This window comes from Propithecus coquereli, unplaced genomic scaffold (assembly GCF_000956105.1).
Source record: "Propithecus coquereli isolate 6110/MARCELLA unplaced genomic scaffold, Pcoq_1.0 Scaffold117, whole genome shotgun sequence".
NCBI classification, from domain to species: domain Eukaryota; kingdom Metazoa; phylum Chordata; class Mammalia; order Primates; family Indriidae; genus Propithecus; species Propithecus coquereli.
In genome coordinates, this window is record NW_012135747.1 from 1251531 (window position 1) to 1253960 (window position 2430).

At 45.1% G+C, this 2430-nt stretch overlaps 1 protein-coding gene across 1 annotated transcript in view; it reads right to left on the bottom strand.

Moving 5' to 3' along the window:
• Positions 1–29: 29 nt before the first annotated feature.
• HKDC1 (hexokinase domain containing 1) overlaps positions 30–2430 on the bottom strand; it is a 47316-nt gene continuing 44915 nt past the window's right edge. The window contains exon 17 of the mRNA XM_012658468.1: positions 30–267. Within this exon, the coding sequence (XP_012513922.1) occupies positions 30–267 (238 nt within the window). The remainder of the gene's footprint in view (positions 268–2430) is intronic.

The following is a 2430-nucleotide window of genomic DNA, read 5'->3' on the forward strand; positions in this document are numbered from 1 at the left end:
CGCCCCCCCACCCCGCCTCTTGTGGGCACTTACTGAGGGTGCAGCTTGTACAGGGTGCCGTCCACACCCACGGTGATCTTCAGGTGCTCAAGCCCCTGGTCTTCCCTCCGTTTTTCCACCACAGCGGCCAGGCCAGCACCACAGAGCTGGGCCGCCCGCCGGGACACTGCTCCGCACACCTCCTTCACCACGATGCTGTCCTCACACGTGCTGTCCAGGCCCAGCTGCTGCAGGATCCTCCTGACCTGGAGGAGGGCCAGCCGGTCGCTGTGGGCAGCAGAGCAGCACGTCAGGACCTGCGTCCTGGGGCCCCGGAACCTGTTCAACATGACTCACAGGCTCCCCAGTCTCAGACACCCTCGCAGAAGGGAGGAAAAATCGACCAGGTAATGGCTAAGTTGGAGCAGAATGCCTTAGAAGCTGAAACTCAAGAGGGTCCACCACCCCAGGGAGTTGCATCTTCTTTAAAAATTCAAGTGTGAGCTCCTCCTGTATTAGGTACTTTCATGAATCTATTATCTTACTAGGAGCTATATTAGAATCAGCAACCAATAGGCCAGGTACCCATTTTCAGAAGAGAAGTCTGAGGTTCAGAGTGCTAGAGCCTTGCCCTCCCAGACAGTAGACAGCTGGGGTTCAAACACAAGCCTTCTCACACGAACTCCAGCACTTTCTCACAAACCACGCCAGCTCCTATACTCTGGCCCCATTCAACTGGAGGCCAACTTTCCTTCTATTTCACTTTTTCTGATTCTCTGTCTTTTCTTCCCTTTTTCTAATTTCTCTGCTCTTTGAGGGTAAGACTAATTTTCAATAGTTAGCCAACATAGGCCTGGGTACATTCAATGGGAAAGTGAATAAATCAGTATATAAAATACAATCAGCACCTTAGAGAATGGGAACCCAGTAGGACCATAAACACATGCACAGAAACACCCATCATGGGGATAGGCCGGCCTCGAGTCTAGACCCTGATCATCTCACAGTGAGCTGGTGGTACGTAACAGAGCTCTGACTCCCAGGCTAAACAATATGAAGTTATATCCTGACTATCTCAGGTAATACTTACAGAAGAAGAGTCTTATCAAAAACGAACAACTGAGAAACAATAATGGCCATATAGGGGATTCGGTAGGTAAATAGTGATATAGCCAGACAATAGAATTCGATCTTAAAGATGAGCTTGCATGAGAATATTTAATGCCATGGAAAATGTTCATGATGTAGTGAAAAGATAGATTATAAAATCCTATATGCTGTGTGATCTTGGTTTTTTGTTTGTTCATTTTCGTGTTTGTCCTTGCACAGAAAAAAAGGCAGAAGATAATCTATTCAGATGTTGGTAGGATCTTACTATCTTATCTTATACAGGCAAATCTTATTGTCTTCCTTTTGCTTATCTATATTTTTTAGACTTTTTAAAATGAATGAGTAATAAAAAAAGATTTCCTCTTGGTGTGTATAAAGAGGAAACCCGCGATTCCTTCCAGGGCCCAGACTTCACAGTTTACCCAGTTCTTTCCTGTACATTCCCCTACTCAATTCTCAAAGCAATCCTGGGGGTTAAGCAACAGAGCAGTTATTTATCTCATAAGGAAGGACACTGAGGTCCAAACAGGTGAAGCAACCTGCCCCAGGCCACACGGCACAAACAGGTTAAGCAATAGAGAAAAATCTTAAATTCAAGATCTGAGACTGTAAACGCAGGGCTCCCCCTGAGAATCACTATCCCACCCATTAGACAGCATGCTTTGAAATGGTCCACGGTCAGCACCTGCACCTACCACTTTCCAATTGGCACTAGGTGAATATGAGTTCCTTTTTATTTCATGAAGGTTTTATTTGTTTAAAAAGAAACCCGGTAGAAATCAAAGTATCCAAAGAGGAGACCTCGGTTGGTCCGAGTGCAGTTGTGTTCACAACTAATTGATCATGACCAGTTACAGACTCCTTTGTTCCTCTTCCACTCCCACTGCTCCACTTGACCAGCCTTAAAAACAACAACAGCAGCAACAACAACAACAAAGAGGATACCTCTTGTGCAGTAGAAGCAAATATCCTTGGACGCATATGGGTGTTGCCACCTTGTCAAGGAACTACTTTCTTTGTATTCAGGTAAAAAAAAAAACAAAAAACCAAAGCGAAGATAAGTAAACTTGCATATCTGTTGCACATGAGGGAGAAGCTGTTTTCTATGTCAAAAAAGGATTCATTTGGTCACCAGAGGTGATAACTTTTAACCTGTTTGTTCAGATCTGATGGGTTGAAGACTAGACAGAAGGATGCTGAACACCTGCTAATCAACACTTCGAAAACACAAAATCGAGGCTGCTGTTATTGGTCCTGCCCCCATCTCCTCAGACCAGAACTCCTCTGCTACAGCCCATCCGATTCCCCTCATTAAGCACACCGCTTTCATTTATAAAGTGT